This window comes from Montipora foliosa, chromosome 9, assembly GCF_036669935.1.
Source record: "Montipora foliosa isolate CH-2021 chromosome 9, ASM3666993v2, whole genome shotgun sequence".
Taxonomy (NCBI): domain Eukaryota; kingdom Metazoa; phylum Cnidaria; class Anthozoa; order Scleractinia; family Acroporidae; genus Montipora; species Montipora foliosa.
The window spans coordinates 14,384,569-14,406,145 of record NC_090877.1 but is presented as its reverse complement, the minus strand read 5'-3'; the positions used below and the strand labels follow the sequence as shown (position 1 = coordinate 14,406,145).

At 39.3% G+C, this 21,577-nt stretch overlaps 2 protein-coding genes across 2 annotated transcripts in view; both read right to left on the bottom strand.

Annotated features, from left to right (window-relative positions):
* Nucleotides 1-1,159: 1,159 nt before the first annotated feature.
* On the bottom strand, nucleotides 1,160-12,469 carry LOC137971963 (ubiquitin carboxyl-terminal hydrolase 31-like). Its single transcript, XM_068818713.1, has 9 exons — nucleotides 11,520-12,469; nucleotides 9,705-10,285; nucleotides 8,770-8,881; nucleotides 8,097-8,209; nucleotides 7,587-7,667; nucleotides 7,265-7,397; nucleotides 6,896-7,018; nucleotides 5,307-5,793; nucleotides 1,160-3,983 (listed from the first exon to the last, which is right to left on the bottom strand). Exons 1-9 carry the CDS (start codon nucleotides 12,270-12,272, stop codon nucleotides 3,874-3,876), a joined length of 2,493 nt encoding a protein of 830 aa, XP_068674814.1. The 5' UTR covers nucleotides 12,273-12,469; the 3' UTR covers nucleotides 1,160-3,873.
* Nucleotides 12,470-14,480: 2,011 nt separating this feature from the next.
* The window catches only part of LOC137970354 (matrix-remodeling-associated protein 7-like), a 7,117-nt gene continuing 20 nt past the window's right edge, over nucleotides 14,481-21,577 (bottom strand). Inside the window, exons 1-3 of the mRNA XM_068816877.1 lie at nucleotides 21,324-21,577; nucleotides 17,899-18,152; nucleotides 14,481-16,868 (exon numbers count right to left, since the gene is read on the bottom strand). The exon at nucleotides 21,324-21,577 is cut by the window's right edge and continues 20 nt beyond it. Of these exons, the coding sequence (XP_068672978.1) occupies nucleotides 16,754-16,868; nucleotides 17,899-18,152; nucleotides 21,324-21,488 (534 nt within the window). The 5' untranslated portion in view covers nucleotides 21,489-21,577 and the 3' untranslated portion in view covers nucleotides 14,481-16,753. The remainder of the gene's footprint in view (nucleotides 16,869-17,898; nucleotides 18,153-21,323) is intronic.

Sequence of the window (21,577 nt, the reverse complement as noted above, 5' to 3'; positions counted from 1 at the left end):
GAACTGGAACTTCAGAACACATCGCTCGGTTTTGAAAAAGCACTTGGTTACCTTTAAAACCTTTTTTTAAATGTAGTTTCGGTCAATGTACGTAGAGTACAGAGTTGAAATTTAAAGAAACACGACAAGGGAAAAGTGGGGAAGACAGTAAAACTAATACCACGCCCTTGTCCATTGTGGAAACAATGGACAAGAACTTTTGGGAACTTTTGAAAACCCACCAGTACGATTATGTCAAAACAGTTTATGTTTTTGGAAAGGATGACATACCGGAATGTGGTTGGAAATGATTGAAACTAATTGTTGAGCGCTTTCGTGTAGAAAGGTGGACACCATATGAAAAAGCTGGTGTTACTTCGTATTGCGGTGCTCCTGCTTGCTCGTTATCAGATTGCAAGAACAACGAAAGCATCCATTGACTCTACTGCATACTCCAACTTTCACTAAACGTGCTGTTGTGGATTAGATAGTATACCCGCCGTTCGCTGGAAGCTGAATATAATTGCACTTCGATAGGAATTTTCAAAGGTTGTTTGACTTGACTTTCAACATTAGTCACCAAGGAATCTGTGCCTGGAAAATAGTAGCCTTAAATGACCTTAAAATAGAAAAGCGATTTAAACCGCTTCCAGCTCCTCTGAGTTTGAAAAAACGTCGTACTTCGAGCTTTCGGACGCCATCGCAGATCATTACTTTATGCAGCAGCGGCCACGTTCCAGCTTTCCATTACCCACAAGGCCTTCGTCTGGACATGGAATCACCGACCGCGTCCCCTTCTGAGGGGGGTCTGGGGTCTTCTCCATCAACTAGATTCTCGTCTTTTTCTTGACTTAACCGTTACTGACCCAAATAAAGCCTCTAACTGTGTTTAGATGAGATAACGCTTCGCAAACGTTACGGAAATTTGTTTTCATTTTCTTTCCAGGTTTTGTTGGTATATAGTGTGGTGTTTCCACCAACGATTTTCTTTTTTTTTGTAATCAGTACATCTCCCACTAAAGTGGATTGGTGAAAACGGAGTCTTCTGAAAACGATCTGATGACTCAAAAGCCATTTTGTTTTAGTGTGTATTGGTGAATGCCACAGATTGAAAAGCATAGAGGCGCAAGCATGAGGCTTATGAATATTTGTCACCACAAGCTATTTCAATAGAAAATTTCTCATCTGAAACAGTTTTTATTAGGTCAAAATTATATCCACAGCTGAAAAGTAGCTTTTTGAATAAATTATACCTGGCGTTCTGAGCCTTCAAATTTTACCAAAATGCAGCTATTTCCGAGTTCATGTCTGCCTCCTCTTCCAAGCGAGTCTCAGTGCGAAGTTTTTATGATGGTAATTAGTTCTATATATATGAAAAACTACGCAATTCGACTCGCTTTGAAGAGGCGGCAGACATGAACTCGTAAATGACCTATTCATTTTGCGTTGGCTCGAAAATTATATACAATGAAGTACCCGCTACGGGTCGCCAATTGGTTATGTCAACAATGTTAACTTGAACTTAGTATTACCTCTAATACTAATACGTTTGGGCTCAATGTGCTTCTATTCGTTGTAGAAATTTTAATACTTTTTCTTCAACACGAATACGCACTATAAAAGGAGCGGTACCCAAGGACATGCGATAATCTGTCAATCAACCGTGGACGCAATGATAAAGTTCCCAACGGGAATATGTCCGTAGTAGTTTAGAAGATGTTATCTGTCGTTCTTGTTTTAAAATCCCCAGTCATTGTTTGCGCCCTGGAAATCTCTCTTATAAGGGTTCCGTGTCGTTGTCGCTGTTTGTTGATCGCCATCTTGGATTACCAGTCGTGCTTGAATGGATTCGAACAAAAGCAGAGCGTGGAGCACCCTGCCAGCAGAACCTTTCTTAACTCCACGAGAAAGAAAGGACTGCAGAAATCGTGTAAACTCTTTATTGAATATGCGAAAACCGTTGCTTGGAGACAGTTTCAAACCCAGGCCAAGTCTCGATCGCACTCCTAGACGCCATATTGATTTCCGTACTGAAGGCTCGAAAATTTGATGCGCGCGCTGCCGAAACCGGTTTGACTAACCCAGAAACTTGGGACACGATTTCTGCACAGCCCTCTGATGAGTTTTAAAAAGTCTCTGCTCGCAGGGTGAGCGTGAAACAAGCCCCTTTATAGTGCATCTTCGTTTTTAAACCTTGCCCCCAAATCAAGTTGGCGCGAGAATTCGTTCTCGGTGAAATTGCCGAACGAACTTTCGCGCAACGAGTAGGACGGTGATGAAAAGCCCTGGGGACGAGGTTGACTATAACTAGAACTAGGGAGTTCGATCTGTTTAGCCAATAAAGGAAATGTGATTGTCAACCAGGCAACCCAGTGTATGCTTCACGGAAGCATCTCGTTATAAAATTAATCAAGATTAACCGTAGACTTACGTAACAAACTTAGAACCAAAAAAATCTGTCCGAAATTATTCGGGAAAATAACGCAAAGACTACTGTCTTTTCGTCTTTAACAACGATTTTTTTCTCTTTCTATCACAAACACCACACCCTCCCAGGAATTCGTGGCCACAAAACAAAACCGCGTTTTTAAAATAATTTCAAAGAGTGAATACGGTCTTGGCCCAGAAACACTTAACGGGCGAAAACAAAAGGCCGCCACTTTAACAAATCAGATGTAGCCATGCCCCGTATGACTGCCTCTGCCATGTTTTTTAGGGACATGACAACTAATTTTTGCGGAAAGGGGTATTCTACAAATAGACTCCTTTGTATCTGTGCTGGGGAGCCCACCAGGGCTATCTTCACGTTGTTGCGATGGCAAAGAAATGCTTTGAAACGTAAATGCATGTGCAGCGAGTGTAAATCCGATATTCTTTTTTCTCCTTGTATGTCACGAGGTGGGTGTTTTGAGGAAGAGTTTCCATAATTTTGGACAGGTTTATTGTTCTCAAAACTGTAACGACAAAAACATAGTAACGGTTCGGTAACGGTATGTTTACGATTGACTATTACCAAGTCACCTCAGCCTCCTTTCCAGGACGAGGCCACGTGCAAACATTAGTTTTACTAAACGTATCAATTACTTCCAACGATTGAAGGCGCTTGCCCGGGGCGAAAGATCATCGCCTGAAAAAACATGTCAAAGTGCAATGATCTTCCGCTTCCAATATCTGATTTTCAAGTAAACTCCACCAACGGAAACTATGAAAGACGTTACCATGAGGTTCGCAGTAAATTTAAAAACCCTTTCGTGCAAAATAGCATAGAAATTGCCTATTATACCGCTTTCTTCCACAGATGACTGAGATACATTTTGAACACTATTGTTTAATTTATATCGATCTCGAATAAACCAGTCAGAACTCACTGCAAACTGGTGTGCCTGTGGCAAGCTCTAAGCGCGCAAAAGACGCTCGCAGCGGAGGTGCGTTTTTCTCGAAAGTCCCGAAACTTTCGGGTCTCACAATTCCCTACGTGTCTTGTGAACGGAGAGGTTTTAAGTCACACAAACTTCACGATGATTTTGATTTTTGTTATCTTGAAAGCACATCAAAAGATGAGCCTATCAAAACAAACGAATCAGGCAGTTCCGTAAATGGCTTTTCGGGCCCGAAACGTTTTCGGGACTTTCGTCAAATGGGAGCTTGAGGTATTTGTCCTGGTTAATTGACAAAGCGACGAATAACTTTTCAGTCTTAAGGGTAGTGTAGAAACAAAACCAAAAATATCATCAAATTTCACCACTCAAGCAGCAAAACGACCTTCCACCCAAGCTTCAACTGTTATTCTGGACTGTTCAAAGTTGACCAAAGAATTTCCACTGAGACAGTCACTGAGGGCGCAATTGACGATGACCAATTTTCAAGACATCCTCCAGCGGAGACACCTGCACTTTAGACGCACGATTCGGTCATAACATTTTCTCTGCTGTTCATTCTACTCTTGGCTGTGTTCTGGTCATGCATCCGTGGTAAAGCATTGTATGGCGAACTTGTTGATCTGTCTGAAAGACCAGAAGAAAACCCGCATGTTAAGTAACTTGTTTTGTTTTTATTCAAATTAGCCCTTGATCCCTCGTTCTTGAGCTGAAAATTCAAAAGAATATTTTGCCTTGAACGGGGATCAAGGTCTAATTTCAATAAAATAAAATAAAAAACCAAAATGGCGGCCATTTTGGAATAAGGTGTATAGCCCGTCTCACAGCTTTTGTTGTGTGAAAGAACCCACTCGCGAGGAGTAGGGTACGGCGTTGTGGTCCCCCTCCCCCATCATGCGGTTGACCCAGCTGGATTAGCTGCAGGGGCTTCCGAGCAATCACAAAAGAGACAGCCGTAAGTTGGGTTACGAAATCTTTAATGTGGAACTCACTGTATCTTTGTAGCTTGGATGCGGATGCAGGAAGGTGAAGGAGAAGGGAGAGTGCAAGAATGCCACAAAAGGATGGCCACGTGGCCTTCGTTTTCTCGTCCGCCCGAAAATCGGTCGCCTGGAGTCTCCAAGAAACACTTACAATAAAGGACATACAGAGCGAAAACAAGCAAGGTGATCCCATCTTTTTGTTAGATTTTTTTAAATGTCCTGTGTATTAATATCAATTGTGCCAAGTTTGAAAAACAAAAATCTGGATACAGTGAGTTCCTTAAGCAAGCGAAGTTTTGGGGTCACGGACGGCAAACGGAAGTGAGCTATTTTCCCTTTTAACTTGCACTCACACAGCCACATTTATATTGTTGAATATCTTTTCTCTATTAGGCACGACTAGTTTGAAAATCAACTGTCCTGGCATGCGAAATGTTCAGTTCCGGTTATCGTCTATGGCTCAAAACGTGGCTGATATCGTCAGTGCGTCACTGATCCGATACTGTGTCCACACAATTGCGACAATTTCAACCAACTTAAAGGGGCTAGGTCACGCAATTTTAGGCAATTTCAGCACTGATCAATGGTCATAGAATTAACTAAAATATCAAAATAACTGTTCAAAACTATAGAATGACTCTAACAAAACACAGGGAAGCCAAGAAGGGACATGGATGGAAAAAATTGGAGAGGATTGAAATGGATTGAATTTGGGTAAATTTGAAAAACGTCGGCCCACCTTTTTTCAAATTTATATCAGTCTGTATCAAAATGTCATTTACACAGCTAGAAAATCATTCTCAGTTGTTGTGTGGCCGTGATTTTGCAAATGAAAGACTCTTGCTCCGCCAATTTGACGTTTAGAGCTCATAATTAACAAAATTAAGCAAAATTACCAAAAATAGCGTGACCTAGCCCCTTTAATGAACAGTACCATGGACAACGAATCATCAAACCGTGTTCTTACCATTTCTGTTCTGGCCTTTACCACTGAGCTCGTCCCCGGAGCTGTACACAGATTGATACGAAAATTTCGGCATTCGCCACGCCCAGTGATCGGAACAAGCGGAGGATTCCGATCCGGACGACGAGCCAACGTTACGTCGTGCATAAAACAAAAGATAAGCTGCCTTGGTGACGATTTGATGCTCGCTTATCCTTTCAACTCGCATGTCATCGAACAAATACCAAGTGCCATCCACAGGGTTCTTACAGTATGCCGTATAGTGACCCCCTGACATCCCACCGGTGTGATTGCACACTGCGTAAAGGTCGTACAAGTTTTCATCCATGCCTGTCACCGAGCTTGCGCGCTGCCGCCTCCAGGTACCCCACCCCAGCGTGTGGGTGTCTGGAGTTGTTTTTTTAGGGCGTGGCTCAAGATGACTGTTCATGTCTAAGCCCGTAAGAGGAAAGTCCACTAATGTGTGGAGTTTTGTACGGCCAGCAGAGGTCTAAAGGGAGAAAAAAAAAGGTCTTTAGTTTAAGAATCACTGAGCATAGATCTGGTTGTAGTTATCAACACCGCTCACGTGAAAACCAGTGCTGTTGATACGATTACTGTGCTCAATATCTTAATTGACTGATTGATTGATTGATTGGTTTACATAGATTGCATGATTCTTTGATTGATTGATTCGTTCACACAGATTGCATTATTGACTGATGGATGAATGGATGGATTGATTAATTGATTGGTTTACATAGATTGCATGATTGTTTGATTGATTGATTGATTGATTCGTTCACACAGATTGCATTATTGACTGATGGATGAATGGATGGATTGATTAATTGATTGGTTTACATAGATTGCATGATTGTTTGATTGATTGATTGATTCGTTCACACAGATCGCATTATTGACTGATGGATGAATGGATGGATTGATTAATTGATTGGTTTACATAGATTGCATGATTGTTTGATTAATTGATTGATTCGTTCACACGGATTGCATTATTGCCAGACGGATGGATGGATTCATCGATTGATTGATTGATTCGAATAGATTGCATTATTGATTGCCACTGACTCGTTGGCCCAGTTGGTTGAGCATTAGACTACACAGTCATGGATTCAAACCCTGTTTGGAACAAGAGGGGAAAGAGCTCTCTTTGTAATTTCATGTGCAAAACTTTTCAAGTCTTCTAAGGTGAGGACTAAAAACCATAGGTCCCTGAACTCTTAACCCTTGTCAGTAAATTCTGTGGAACAATTTAGGGCCGCTCTACACGGTTAGATTTTTGGTGCATGCGACAAGCTCTCGAAAGAAAAACAGGTGTTAGAATGCTACGAATTTTTTTTCTGATGTACACAACAATCGTAAATGAGTGGTAGGCATGTCGTAAGCTTGTCACATGCAACAAAAATCACACCATGTAAATCAGTTCTTAAAAAATTCAGCCAGTATTCGCAAAGAGTAGGTCACAGAGTTCCCTGTGTCGCTGTCTGCCCTTGTAAAGGGCACACTATCAATGGTCATTGGAGCTTTGCTCTGTTGTGGTCCTCGCCCCCTGAGTGGTGAAACTAAAAAAAATATATTTTCTAAATTACCTGTCTGAATCTCTTGAGGTGAACTACCAGAACCTCAGGTAGAGTCCAAAGGCTGAGTCTCTTGACTGTGCCTTGCTGACGCTTCTTACACCTCGGGCAAAGCCAAGCATCTTCAGAGCCCAACTAAAAAAAAACACGTACAAAACTCATCACTCCAAGGTAACATCAATGTTACCATTTCGCTTCCAAATTATGGTTGGTCCAAGTACAAGAAAAGTATGCATTCCTTGATGATATGAAAACCACTGAACACATACTTAAAAATTCAAGAAACAACAGTTTTTGGGGGGTATGGTAAAAAAACAACAGTTTTTCTGGGGGGGGGGGGGGGGGTTAGGATGTTTTCACTTTTTCACTCTGCCTCATTACCCTCTCATCTTTTGTGTACAAAGTAAAGCAGTCCTCCAGTTCAACGTGATGTGCACTGTTGTGGAAAGATTCCACTTCACGCACGGTGCAGTGTTCCTCAGGTCGCTCTTGTAAAACACTGGACTTAACAAATCTAAAGAGAAGTGAGGAGAAAAGAAACCTGTAACAGGTGTAGTATTTCAGATATCTTATAACTGCTGAGCTTAATTTTCCTTCTGTTTATGAGCATCACGTCTAAAAATGATATTGCTGATGACTGGTAATGAAGATGACGATGACGATGACGACGACGATGACGATGACGACGACGAGGAAGGTTTACCTCACTCTTGTCTCTGGCTCCCATTCAGCGATCACCTTGATATGCTGCGGACCACAACCCGTCCCACAAGACGTCAGTGCCCTACAAAATATGGCAAAGCAAAAAAGAGAGAGAGAGATTTGCAACATGGGAAAAATTCTAAGTACCATAATCCATTTGACTAGTCTTTCAACTTTTAAACCATCTTTCTGTAAATCTCAATTTAGAGTAGGGTATGTCAAGCACTCTGCAGCCTGGCTGGATTCATACCAGTCTGTACATTCTGGTCTGTGTAAAAATCACCCTGTAAACTATTGTAGCAGTAAATATTATCGCAAATTCTGCAAGTTGGCATGGTAGTTAAGATTGATTACCACTAACGAAGCTTGTAATTAAATGCCAGAGATTTTTTTCTTCCCTTGCTGTTTTCAGGAACCCTAACCTTCACTAAAGGAAATGTTAACTTGCATTGTGGACATAAAAAAATGCTTTTAATTTTTGTTGCAGGCTTCCTCAAAAGACAGTCCTTACTTGTCAACAGTAGTCTGATACAAAGGGTGATTCACTTCAGGAGAAAGTGCACTCTTCCCTGGCAGGCCAAACAGCACACGCAGTCGAAACATCAAACCTTGCTTCCGTATAGCCTAATATGTCAAAGATTACATGTGGCACATCAGTAAGAGCTACTTACAACTGCAAAGAACTACAGTACCAAAAGGGTGTAATAAATCTTAAGGTAAATGGTAATAAAATGTAATGGAAACATGCAGCTGTGATTTGATAGTGACCCACAAGTTCAGACCCATTAGTTGACAAGCGTGCCGTGTGGTCACTGATCCTGTTGGTTCAATACTCTCTGCACATCAATAAATCACCTCATCCTGCAATAGTATGCGCAATAACAATAGTAGGCACTGTCCTTAATTAATTAACCCTTTCACTCATGTAAGGGCCACTGAGACTTAAAAATTTTACTCTGTCTAATGCCAGATGACTTTACTCATCGATGGGGAACCCCAGAGGAGTGAAAGGGTTAATGCAGACTAGAGAAGCAACAAGTTCACAAAAACAAAATCAAACCCTGAACCCTCTGCTGTCAGTGCTGTAACTTCTGCAACAGCCCTGCTCCCTAAAGTAACACCTGCCTTTTAGTTAAATGTTATATTGTATTGGCCTTTTGAAAATGTCCATTACAAACCCTTACCTCTGATGAATAGCTCTCATTTAGGATTCTTGACATAGCTTTCAAGAGAGCTGTTTGCAGTTCATTGTAGCTCAATTCCCTTAGAACTCGGACAATGAAAGGAAGACCAAATCTGAAAAAGGACAAAAGGTAACAAGTTCAGCTTCAAACATGGAAAATGAGATATACCTGTGCCAAGGCAATGTTCTAAAGATTACTTCTACATCTACATCTACATATTCCAGCACTCAGCAAAGTCCCTTTTTGACTTGTGGCTGTTTCAGCTTAGGTGGCCTCATACACCACAAGCCCTTTTAGAGACATCACTGCCAAGCCAGCCACTTCTGCTGGAGAGAACAGGACAGCCACAACAACAGGGACTTCATCCCCTACTCTTCTAGAATAGTGTGTGGGTTCTTAAACGTCCCACAGGGAACTTATGAACATGGAAGATGTTGAGAGACAGGGCTTAAGGTTTACAGTCCTTATCCGAGAAAACTTGAAAGTTAAACCATTTGTGGATGAAATTACAAAGGCAGCACTTTCTCCTCAGTTATTTTAAGATCCTGAGTGTTGATCTGGCCAGCCCCGACCTCCCGCGTGCGAGCAAGATGCTCAACCAACTGAGCCACCGGTGCACGGTGGAGCTTCTAGGAGGGTTAACTAGTTGACAAATGCAAGCCAACTGACTTTTGTGCACAGTAGTCCTTACCATGGCTACACAATAATTTTTTTCAGTTCTGCTAATCTGAACAATGCTTACACCTGACCTTGCAAAGTTAACCACTGGTCCTTTCTCAAGTACAGTCAAATTAACCTGGCTTTAAAAAAAGACCTTCATTGGGTTGCCATGATTGGGCCCGTCACACAAAATGGATGCTAAGACCACAGAATAGTTAGGCTCAGATTTTTATCCATGACCATTGTCTTCTGCAAGATCTCAATATAAGTCTCACCGTTTATGATATCCATTCTTCCCTTGACTCTGGCAGTTTGCTACAAGAATCACAGTTGTGTCTTGAATTGGAACATCTGTGCCATCTGTCATAACAGGGACCTGATCGTCTTGAGAATCCATCTCAGGGAAAAGTCCACTTGGTGCTTCAAAAGCATAAATATTATCCCCTTCATGAATCACATTCAGCATCTGTTTATCGTTAAAAGTTCTATTAAAACCATCATGGTAAAGTTCTGTGAGAATCAACAAATCCTTCTTGATTCCTGTCATGTCTGAAACCACATCACGCAGGTCAGCAATGGTGCCATTTAGAGGCACTGTAACACCAATGCGAAGCGGCACTCTTGATGAATTTACAAACACTGTGGTGACGAAGATCGACCTTGTTTCTCTTTGGGGAACAGGCAGAGAGAGACATAAAAATGGATCAAAAGTGTTGGACTGTTGATTACATTTGGGGCATTTAAGTGATGAGCGGTACTGTGCCTGGAACAAATCCAGCACAAAACTGTCGTTACAGCGAGAATGATTGGAGAGAGCTTCAAAAGCGATTATGTCATCTGATTTGCCAAGGGTTTCCTGAAATAAAAATGGTATAAAGTGAAAAAGATAGCACCATGTTGATGAAACAAGCCAAAGCAGGTTTTAGAAAACAATCAGAACAGCTTTTAGTCTCAATTACACCACAGGGCTCAATAACACCCCTGCATGGTCATCTTGGGTACAATTAGATTTCATGCCCAGGTGATCAACTTTGACCACCTGATCTTTCAGCTTGCCTTGAATCAGATAGAAGTTGAAACTAATAAATCATTATTAAAATAAAAGTTCTTGTATTCTTCAGTTTATGGATGAGAGAATAAATAGCATAAAATAGGCAAAAAATCTAACAAAATCACATATCACAAAAGGAGTAGGACAGAATTGTGAGATATATAATTTTTACACTGTAAAACTAACCACTGTACAACTAAAGCACGGGCTAGATCTATAAGTTTCAATCAGTCATTTTAATATACGTACTTAAATAGCTAAAAGTACTGATAAATTTTTTGTCGCTAACAAAGGAATAAGGGCTAACTGGGCCAATTTCCTTAGATAAAGCCGCAGGCCATTTATTACCCAGCATGAAAAACAAAGGAATATCACGCTTCGCTTAACATCTCATTTTGAGCCATTCCCTGTGACAAACAAAACTGAATTAAGATATTTTGAATTCTTTGTGCTTCCGTTCAGATGGTTAAAAGCACAAACTCTGCACTTGACATGAATGACAACAGAAAAATATTTTTGGGAACTCCAGTTGCAAACAATGATGGGACGAACTGTTTACGAAATTTCCTCGCCAAAAATTCTTGCCTAATATCGACCGAAATAAAATAAATTCTGGTTGATCAAATTAAGCTATTAAGCTTAGTTGAACATCCTCTTTCCAGTTGTACAGAAAGCACAGGAACTAGAATATTAATTAAACAGCTCATCCAACTGTACTTCAGAGGAAAGGATAAAATTAAAGATGTGTTGGTTCGAGAGGCGCATGAATGGATGACGCGCGATAAATATAACTACAAAGACTCGAAACTTCTTCAAGCGAATTTCGTGTACTTCGTAAACGCAACCAAAGGCAAAGGTCAAAACGTCGAGATTTAGTCTGACTAAAATGCCATATCAATGAACTTGCTACAAATTGATAAAACAATGAACTAGTAAAAAGAAAAACATGCTTGTGTTAAAATCAAAAAAATTGTTCGTATTGCATGACACTCGAGAAAGTAATTTGATCAGCACTCTTGTAAGGTGTCTACTAGCTTACCTTGTTTGCTTTGTATTTTCGCTTAGTTGCTCGGTTCAAATCCTCGTGAATCTTGTCCAACAGCCAAAGGAAAAATTCTTGTGCATCGTGCTGAGAGTATCCACGGTACTGAACGCCATATTTTCCCACGATCCACTTGAAATCGCTGCTAATTTGAGAACTGTACTGACTCGACCATAAGCTCTTGAGCAAAAGCGCTAGCCTTTCCGTCACTTCTCCGCGAGTTCCAAACTTCTTTGTTTGGCCTTTGCGAAGTTTTAAGTCTTGTTTATACTGATCCATGACGAAATACTCGGCAAGCAAGTCAGTGTGAGCGAGGCATTGGATAATAGAGTTCATAAAGCAAGTATTTCCATGATTTTTCAGACCAGATACATTAAGAACCTCTACCGATCTACTTCTCTGGATCCTGGAAGAAATTTCTTCGCTGGTGTCGATACTTTTTTTCTTGTACGAAGCGTTTTCTTCGATTGTACCGATCGAGGAGGTCGAGTAGGCCGAGTTCGTGTGAAATTTGACCGACGATACTCGAATCAGTCTTTGGACTATATTTGAAAACGATTTCATGGACGGTCTCCGCACCAACTTTCTTCCTCCAACAAAGTCCCCTGAGCCAAATCTAAAACTCTTTCTCTTCGTCATAAATTGTCGGGAGCTTTTGGACCTCTCCAACGCCTCGTCCTCATCGTTGCCTTCACGAGCACTGTGACCTCCATGGAGTTCACCAACACTTGCGGATCGACTATGGAACATTTGTACTTTCACAAGGAGCCTGTATCAACGCAAATCTATAGCTCATATAACGTTTCGTACAATCTTAAACCTTCTAAACTCGGTTTTTTTGCTGTGCTACATGTAAAAGTTGCAAACTTATCCAAAACTGTTTTTCCGCTTGAAACATTTTACGACACTGACCCAGAAAAACACGTACAAAGTATGTTTACGAGCATGCGTAAACTGACATCACTAGGAAGCTTGGAGGCGTTACTACGCTCTGCGGTCACATGCTAATTCTGCATCAATAAATCTGAAACAGTCCGCAGTCATATCTAATTATTAAATGACAAAAAGAAAAGAGAGAGAAAAGAGGTCATAAGATGAAATAAGACCTTTCAATTTAACAGCTACTACCCCTTCTTACAATGGAGCGTTTCCATCATGGGAGAATTCGGGGAAAAAATAGTGCAGGTGTAGTCACAAAACAATCTTAATCAGGCCCTAAACAGAGCTTCCGGATTTTTCAAACTGAAGTCAGACAGAAGTTAAACAACAGATCGCCATCAATGACATAAATAGATTTTCCATGTTATTCTGAATTATGACCAGCCGTCCTGGGCTCTGTGGAAGATTAAAATGTGTCAAAGTAAATATTTTGCGCAAGAGGCTTGATTGCCGACTTGATTATTGTCCACCGTTGCATGCTTATAAACTCTAAAATGTGACAACCGAGCTAAACAAACTGACGCCGCGCAAGGAACAGAAAAAAACACTGTTCCGATCACTTAAAGATGGAAATGTCCTCCCAACCAAAATTTGGTGTATTGACCCAAACGAAAAGCTGTTCGCATTTTATATCTTCCGAGATCTGGTATTTCCCTCCACCCTAGGGAACGACAATCAAGAAAGAATAAACACAAACACTTTTTTTGCTTGAAGAGCTTTAATTACCTTCTGCTCTTGATGCTGTTCAGCAAGCCACAATCAATTATGGGTGTCTGAATGCATCCCAAAAGAGTGTCTTCTTTAAAAAAAAAAAACATGAAGCAATCATTAAGATTGTAAATAGCTCAAATATCACAACTTGCTGAACACAGATCGGCTTGATCGTTAGCCCTTCGTCAGAGCGAATGGATTCGCTCTGACGAAGGGCTGAACAACTGATCAACAGATTTTGTTGAATTTCAAATATTTTAGAGATTATTTCTAACCTCATCTGGTAACCCTGAAAGGGAAGAATTCAACGTCCAGTTTTTTCAAAAAAGACAATGTAAATTATCTTGATTTTAAGGCTCAAAGAAATGCCTCATACCGTTGCCATGGTAACGTTATTTAGGAGGAAAATGCATGTTATGTGAGAAATCTATGATGGATAATTCATACCCTCGCCAAATTTCGTCTTGAATGATCACCCTAACTGTATCTAAGGACAGAATATGTTTATTTGTTTGAAAAAAGGAGAAACTATTCGAGCCACCTTAATTAAGCTCCCTTATCGGGAGTTTTAGCAACGACGACGGCAACGGCCAACGATAACGTCGTCGTTAAATGTGAATTCGCGTTATTTTTAACGCATTAAAGGTGGGGCAAACCCTCAAGTACGAAACTAGTATGAACGGCGCTCAATTTACGGGAGAAAATGAAAATTTATCCTCAAGCGATGACGTTCTCCCTAGAACCCCAAATTTGGTCATTTCACGTAGACGTTTTGCTGATGACGGCAAACTGAAGCATGAAACATGAAGATGCACGTGCAGAGCGTTCAAAGCTATTGCTTTTGCTCACTAAATAAATTATGCAAATTTGTGACGTTCTCGTTGCCGTTGCTAAAGCTCTCTAATAAGCACATTAGGCAGACGAGATGTGAAACTTTACCTTATGATCATCATCAAAGGAGAGGTTGGATCAATTAATTTGCGCTTGTCAAGTAGCTTTGTAAAAGAAGGTGAGTGAATTTTAAATGATCTTTTTTCCTTGGGTTTACTTCCTTTCGATAATTTGGAGTAACAATTTATTGACGGGACCGGTTTTACAAAGTTGGAAGGTGAAATTAGTGGAACTCCATGCCCTCTTCTTTGCAAACAGTGTTCGAGTTGTTTAATCAAATATCCCTTTGCAAAAGAAAAGACAATTCCGCAAAAGCGGTCAATTTTTCTGAGGTTGAAGAATAACAGTTACAACGAACGCCTTAATCATAAAAGTGTTGGAAAACAGGAAGTTAGAAATACAGTTCAAGACAACATAAAACGTTCAACAATAGCTTTAATTTTGAATAAATAAATACAAAATTCGCAAAGCAGAATTTTACAACTTTTGTTGCAACTTTAAACATACATGAAAATCCTCTTTAGATCAATAATGAATTCAAATAATTACGTTAATGTCCTTGGATCTCCAAAGATAAAATTAACTTCAAAGACAAATCATGTAAAAATAAGTTGATCACCTTTAAAAATTCAAAATGAGTGTCTTGAAAATACAAGAGAGAGCTAACAGCAGAGTGCCATTTGCTCACATGACCACAATTAAGCAACCATATAATTATTGGTTTATCTTTGATTTTTAATCACAGGGTAAATGGGCCAAGCTTTTTAACCAAAAAGAGAATAAAAGAGAAGTCTTGTTTAAGACATCAAAATGGCCTCCGTGTGATCGTGTAAGAACAAATGATTGAAACAGAAGAATCCTTTGCTATAAAAATCGACTTCAATAATTATCAAAAGAACATTGATAACTTCTAACGTAGCTGTTATGTCTTTCTTTTATACATGCACCCCAGCAACGAATGCTGCAGTTTCAATGCCAACATAATCAATTGCTTTGTTACGCAAAAAAATTAATGAAAAGTGTTAAATCACTTCACATAATTATTAGTATTCAATCTGAAACCTCTTAAAGTTTGGTCGTAGCTAATTTCTTACATGGCTCCCTCAGTTCTTTTATAGTAAGAATTATAATTATATAAGCACCCAAGAACTGCCATGCGAGCTTTCGCGTGAAGACATGATATTTTCACATGTGAGTTATCTTCATATGTGAAAAGATCACTGTTGCTATGGTTACAAAATAAAAGTCATGCCTTTTGATGTTAAAGTGGAATGATTTAGTATTTCATTGGTCTTGAAAAATATTTTCCCACACGTCAAGAGAAGTTTTGTATCCCCACATAGCCATGTTATATACCCTCTATTTATCCATCAACACAGATGAATTCCCAGAAGTTGACCAGAAAGTACATTTGACCATATAAACAAAACCACCTGAAATATTTTGAATCATTATCAGTGAGCAACTGGCTATCATTAAAACCTCTTATAACTGTCATTATTATAATACTAGCTCTGTGAGTGGGTAAGATGAACCAATTCCCTCGCTGTGATTGGCTACACGAGCAGGCAGGATGGCGCTATCTTGCCCCCTTAAGATTTCTCGCTTGGTCCCGCAAGATAAATGGTCATTTCTTGGTGTTTTATCCCACATAATAAATCCTTTATTGACCAAGATTGTTCATTCAAGATGGCTGGATATTGGCAAAGTTCTTTTTTTGCATGTTTATGGACCAAGACGAACACGCCAAAAAAGAACTTGGCCAATATCCAGCCATCTTGACCAAACAAGCTTGGACAATAACCCATAACTGTCAATATTAACCTGAGCACAAGATTGCTGGAAATCACAACAAATTTCAATTGCACATCATTAACTTGAAATTACTTTGTATTTTCTAGTTAACCCTTTCAGCCCCGATAGTGCCAAATGGCACTTACAGATTTTACTCTGTCTAACGCCAGACAATTTTACTCGTCCATGGAGAACCCCTCGGGGCTTAAAGGGTTAAGAGACAAAAAGTGAGTTTACAGTTCACAGTGAATAAATAAAAGGAATAGGGCAAGTTACCCATTATTAGGACAACCTGAATTACTCATGTACTAATGGATTTCTATTACAGAGGCTCTGAACTGCCATATATTTACACTTTGTCAACAGAGAAAACCAGGACCAGACCAAATTTTTTTACTGTTTACACAGGCAACAATTTGGTTTGGCTCATCATAAAATTGGCCTTAAAGGCCCTTTTGCTGGCATTCTGTTTACAGTGCCGATTTTCAGAGTCCGGACCAGATTTTTAATTGAGTTGGAGTGGAGAAACATTTACACAGTGCCCTTGAACTGCAAAAAGGGGTGCGGACTCAGTTTTTTCCAGTACTGGGGCAATAGCCACCTCTGGCCCCAAAACGCCAAAAAAGTGGGTCCAAACAGATAGCTACATGGCAAGGATTGATGGTCCATATCTACGTTTTAATGGGTCTGGACCCGGTTTTTTTTTCTGTAGTGTAACGAGTCTCGATTTACAGAACAACTACCATGAGAGGAAAAAAGTTCCCTCAACACCTTTTTAAGCCACCTGGAAACTTCACAAGGAGAGCTGGTGGAGTAGGGATATTTTTCCCAACTATATAAATCTCTAAGCACCAGTGTTTTAACTGGCCAAAGGATAACCAGAATCCTGTTCATCACTATCTTGAGTACAATTTCATTTGTGCCTGAAGATCATCCATTGTTGTAACACCAAACTTGTCCTTGTCCGTCTCGAGCAGCTTGAAAATTTCCTCAAGCTGCTTTTGTTGTGTCCTGCAAGTATTCACAACACACAAAAAAATGTTTTAATATAATGACTTTAATAACGAAAGAAACTGGCCAATCAAGGGCTTTTAGAGTGACAAGCTCTCTGTACTCCTGCTGCTACAATCTGATTGATAATAAATTAAGAATGCTCAATTTTAGGGTTTTCAACAGGTAACAGTGGGGGTGGTCCTTTCAGTATGAAAATGCTTTAATATTTGACTAATACTATTGTCAACCAATTTTTTACGGGTGTCTGTGATTTCTAACTGTTGCCATGGCAACGATTTAGCACTGCCCAAGGACCCTCTAAAATTTAGTTTTTCTAAAAATGTATTCTTTAAAACTAATTTGGTGACCAAGTATTAAAATAATTAATAGAAATTATTTCAATTTTTTGGGGCGGAATTTTGAAAACACCATTAAACAGTGGATATTACATGGCTGCACGGAGATATAAAATTTCTCTTTGAGTGTTGAAAAATATTTCACGAGTGAGTGCAGCGAATGAAATATTATTCAACATGAGAAAAGAAATTTTGTATTTCCAAGCTGCCATATAATAAATTTTATTATATAAACACCAATCATTTCACAAAGGCATTGACAAGTGCGATTTTCATATGTAACCATAGCAACAGTGATCTTTTCACATGTGAAAATAACATATTATGTTAATTATGTTTTCGCTTATTTCATTGGTATTTATATAATAATAAACTCTCTAAACTGATGCGAAGTATTGGGAAAATAGTATAACTTGAGTTATTTATGAACAGGCTGTTGGAAGATCAAAAACCTTCCATGCAAATAATTATTTTTTTCAAATTTCTTTGAGACTGTGAAGAAGCAAATCTTACTTGTATGCAAAAAACGAGGGTAGCGCACCAAGTTTCAAGACATGGCTTAACATTTTAAACAAAACTTATCACCAGTTTTCTCAGTTTTTGGCCACATTTTTATTTTCGGCCAAATAAGAAAAAAGTATGCTTTTAAGATCTTGTGACCAAGTGACTGATTTGATATCTTGACAACTCACTCTCTTTCTTGAGCCAATTCCTCCTTAGTCATTTCATTTTCAATCTCACTAATACCAAGCCGTGAAGATTTGTAGTATGTTTGGATGTTGGAGGCATCCTTTACATTCATTTCTTTAATCTTGTTCTTCTGGTAGACCTCTGTTATTGGCTGTTCAGCGATCTCTTTTTCCAGGCTCTGTCTTTGATCCTCTGTGAGGCAATGGATATTCTCAGGCTTAATGGTCTCGTCAAGTCTTACTTCATCATCATGGTCCTATTATGGAGGGACAAATAATGTGATTTGTCATTAAAATTACTAACAAAGGATTCAGTTGACTTTATAATTCCCATTGGAATAATAAGATGTATGAAAGTTTCTCTCCTGATGCAGTTTTGCCTTACGTCAAAGGAGTGTCAGAGCCTGCTCGCAGCTGCCAACAACAACAAGGCTTTGCATCATCTCCAAGTCCGATAAGTCACTTGGGTGAGACAAGACAACAGGATGCCGTGTGAATGTGGTAAAGTGTACATTGGCAGGACAGGTAGATCTATGCAGGAAAGAATACTGGAACACTAGAGGGATACAAGACTCGCCTGTACCCAGACCTCTTCCATTTCCGAGTATGCCAATACGACTGACCACAAACTGCTCTGGAACTAGGCAAAGTTTATTGATTATAAGACACTCACACTGGTACACCCAAAGAGTGACTGAAGCTATCCACATAACACTTCTGACGGTGACCCTAATTAACATCAACAGAGATAATGGAATAGAAATTCCTGAAAAGTGGATAACAGCAATCAAGAAATACTACAGGAGATGGGTATGTCAATGAATTGCTGAGGGAACAATTTCAAAGATCTTTTGGGAAATTAGTCAAAGGAAAAATAAGGAAAAAGTCCATCTACCACAGTTGACCACTGTAGTACATGACATTGTACACACAGTTTTCGCCTAACCAGTTGACCTTATCATCTGAGGAAGACCAGCAGTAAGTGGTCGAAATGTCATAACCAGCAACCCAAGTGACTATGTTACGAGAGAAATGATCATACGTTTATTTACCATCACTATGACCAATAATCATCTTTTACAATATTTCCAAGTGCAATGCATGCAGGCCATAAAAACAACCAATATGGCATGGACTAGAATATGAGGTAAGAAAAACATCAAAATTATCTCTCTGAGGTAATTGGAAGTGCAGGAGAAAACTAGCTGAAGTCAAGCGGAATATTCAGCTGCCACAAATGATTAACATGCTTGAAAATTCAAAAAATGACTAAATCTTATTGGCTTTTTGAAATGGTTGCTTGCAAGGTTCAAATAGTTTGATTGACAAGTTTATTTACAACATGAAAAACTTGTTAGAAAATGTTGCATCTAAGTTCAAATTAAGCAGACCAGACAGTGAGCTGTACTGTAGAATACAGCTCACCAAACTAACCAATTATGGCACACAAGTCATACTATCTGAGAGAAACATGTACCTCTTACTCCTCCGCACTGTAAAATTATGGACCAAGTTCTTTTCCCGCTGATTTATTGCCAAAGCACAAAGCAGACGGGCCATAAATCAAAAATTATGCGAAAAAATGAGGATCTGTAATTTTACAGTACGGACCAATAAAACAAGGTTAGTAAAATCAGCCGCACTGAAAAGGAAACTAGATTAAGTCAAGTGGAAGGCTCAACTGCCACAAATATTGGCGTATCAAAATCTGAAAAACCAAATTCTTATTGGCTGTTTGAAATAGTTGCTCGCAAAATTCAAACAGTTTTACAAGTTTATGTAACAAAAATGACACGAAAAACTTGCAAGAGAATGTTTCATTGAAATTCCAAATTTAGCCACCTGTACTTTAGAATACGGCCCACTAATTTAGCCAATCACAGCTCACATACTAGTGTTCTGACCAGAAATTTTTCTCAAGGGATCATATGTCCCATAAACCTCACATTTGGGGGCCATCCCCTAAAAGGGTTGGGCCCTTTCCCAAGGGACAATTTTTTTTCTTCTAAATATTCTAGCTCCCCATGTTTCATCTTCCAAGCATTTTGAAATACACCTAGATCTTTCTTACTACATGTCGATGGCGAAGCAGAATTGTCTTCTACAAGTGGATTGACTTTTGCAGAATCGGTTTCTTGTGACTCCAACCTCGAAACTGAAGGCCTTGAAAAGAACTGCGTCAATCCTTTTTGTTGGAGTTGCGACTCCCCAAGCAAATATTTGTAGAATTGAGCCAGCATTGTGACCACAAACTGGCCTCAGTCTTCTGGCGAATTAAAGATGACTACTGCGTTTGATGTCCTGGTTAAACTAATAAGATATAAAATTATATTATTTTCCTCTTTCTTTTGGTTCGAAAAAACATTCTAACCATTCATGAACTATTTTTAAAACAAGTATTTTCCAAACATTTCTGCACCCGTTGGGGCACACAGTCGTGATTGCTGTGCGCTTATTTCGAATTTTTGTGCGTGAATCCTGCAAGGGCACAGCCTGGTGAGAACACTGGAACTATCCGAGAGATATAATAAAAATATCATCTGTTCTAAGTGTTGACAAACAAATCTTTATTACCCATATTCTTGCAAAAAAATTGGAGTGCATTTGTCGCCAGCATGAATCATTTTGTTATTATTGTAAAATATATAATCCCATGGGGATGACCTTACATTCTGTTGTGTCCATGTTAGGCTCATACAATAATTTATTATTCATCCTTTAAATTTATGTTGAAACATTTTCTGTTTGATCAATTTTCAATGGTAGGTTGAAATGCTAAATTTAGGGATTGCTTCGCCACACTGGGTGATTGGCATTAAAATTGTCCTTTATATTTTCACCCAATTCGGATTTATGAATTATGTGCATGCATAGGACCAATTAAGTACTTTTCTCAAGTTAGAAACTGTTTTTAATAATTAATGGCTAGTAAGTCAATCACAATTATTGTTGAAGATAACAGAGATAAGAGTGAGCTTGCATAATTTAAAACAATTACCACCCACAAACAAGGTGGAAATCTGCCGGGGAATATATATTGACACCTGTTTTTGCGAAAGACAAGCGATATTTTCGGTTTCTCTATTCATAGGGAAATTTGTCGGTTTCGTCCGCCAGGGCGTCGTTAGCGAAATATATTTATATTTATACACAATTGACAAGATGAAATACAATATAGATCAGGACATTACTTGCCATTAATGGTCATATCCTTTTAATCTTTTAAAAGCGGCACGAACGACGAACGAAAATTGTTCCTTCCCATGTTAAAACAAGGAAAAACATGATTCGACTAATGTCATACGGCCAAGGGGACGCATTTTACAACATAAACCAAAAACATTGACAAAATTAAGTCATCTTCAGAGTTATTTATTTCAATTCCAAAATACTATAAAAATTGCGACTGCGATAAATCTTTATCCTACCTTGTCAGATGTCAAACACTCGGTGTTTTCGCTTCCCAACGCAGCAATTTCCCGAGTGGCGCTTGAACCTTTCGAGTTTCTTTGCCAGAAGTAAAAACTAACCACTATGACTGTCACTGCAATTGCCACAGGAAGAACGTTTTGACAGAGAATATAAAAATCCATAGCTGTCTCTGCACAGCCAATTGCCGCCGACAGAAAGGACGATCAAATGAACTGAAGAGAGCGACGAAAACAAATACGCTTCATGCTGT